We start from the raw sequence: 1,315 nt of genomic DNA, 5'->3' as shown, positions 1-1,315 counted from the left end.
CGATTGGACTGATCCTATGGAAATATACTTTATAATAGTGTTTTATGAAGTTTGACATTCAGATACTGCAATAAAACATTTACTGTTACAGCACAATTCTAGTATTAGAAAATATGGGAGGAGTACCAGGAGATAAAACTGATTCTAAAACATACTGCTAATATTCTTGTGCAGGCTTTTTTTTTTTTTTAAGTGGGAGTCAGACAGGTCTAGGTCTATGGACGGAAGTTGTGTTGTGTCTACTGGACTTCTCAGTCATCGGGACCATGAAAACGAGGCTTGATATATTCTTTGTACATGGAATATAATACACCTAAACCAGAAAGGAAAATAAAAATAATGAATGTTACAGCTCTCCGTAACACATCCTGATGCTTTATGAAGAGTGTTCAAATGAGCGCTGTGTAGGTTACTGCAAATAGGTTATAGCAGGACTGAGTCCTAATAAAAAGTGAGTGTTGCTCACTGGAATGTCTCCAAAGGGGTACAGACAAGTTCGTGGGTGGGTGGGGGGTTATTAGCAGTAAACAGTAGCCAGCTCATCAGAGTATGGAGGGCTCTGTAGAAGGAAATTAAACAAAGAAAAGGCAGAGGCCAACTAAGTGCAGTAAAGACCAGTAACAGGAAATACACTTTATTCCCTTCTAGATTGTAAGCTCTAAGGAGCAGGGCTCTCTAATTCCTCCTGTATTGAATTGCATTGTAACTGTATTGTCTTCCCCCATATTGTAAAGCGCTGCGCAAACTGTTGGAACTATATAAATCCTGTATAATAATATACAAGATGCACATAATGGTGGGGGTGGGGGGGGGGGGGGTAAAGGCATGTAATCAGACACGTTCTGCCGATCCGTCCTGAAAGAGGGCTCCTCAGCATGTCAGGTAGCCGGCAGCGCTGGTGGATTCCGGGGCTTCGGGTCAGTGGGCGGAGGAGGAAGCCAGGCGTCGCTTAGGGGACGGAGAGCCAGAGCAGAGTGTGTAGTGTCAGTGGAGCGCGTTTGGAGCATGCATGCTCCTTCATCAGGCCTCCTGTATGGCCATTTGTTTAAGTAGCTGCGGCGGCACCGGCGGATAGTAAGTCCCACCACGCTGGCTCCGCCTACCCTCCACAGTATCCAGTGACAGCCACGGGCAAGTAAAGTCTATGGGTTCACGGTACATTTATCCAGAGTAAAGATGGCCGTGCGGGAGGCCTGAGGAAGGAGCACACATGCTCCGAACGTACGCCTCTGACTCCACGCTACACTACACGCTCCAGCTCTCTGTCCCCTAGGTGACGCCTGGCTTCCTCCTCCGCCCACTGACCCGAAGTCCC

At 47.1% G+C, this 1,315-nt stretch overlaps 1 protein-coding gene across 1 annotated transcript in view; it reads right to left on the bottom strand.

Moving 5' to 3' along the window:
- Positions 1-212: 212 nt before the first annotated feature.
- The window catches only part of HIGD1C (HIG1 hypoxia inducible domain family member 1C), a 44,111-nt gene continuing 43,008 nt past the window's right edge, over positions 213-1,315 (bottom strand). The window contains exon 4 of the mRNA XM_082246608.1: positions 213-313. Coding sequence (XP_082102734.1) covers positions 252-313 — 62 coding nt within the window. The 3' untranslated portion in view covers positions 213-251. The remainder of the gene's footprint in view (positions 314-1,315) is intronic.

Source organism: Pelophylax lessonae, assembly GCF_965119305.1.
Source record: "Pelophylax lessonae genome assembly, chromosome: 2".
NCBI classification, from domain to species: domain Eukaryota; kingdom Metazoa; phylum Chordata; class Amphibia; order Anura; family Ranidae; genus Pelophylax; species Pelophylax lessonae.
The sequence above is the reverse complement of the archived record's forward strand: the minus strand, read 5'-3'. Positions and strand labels throughout refer to the sequence as shown.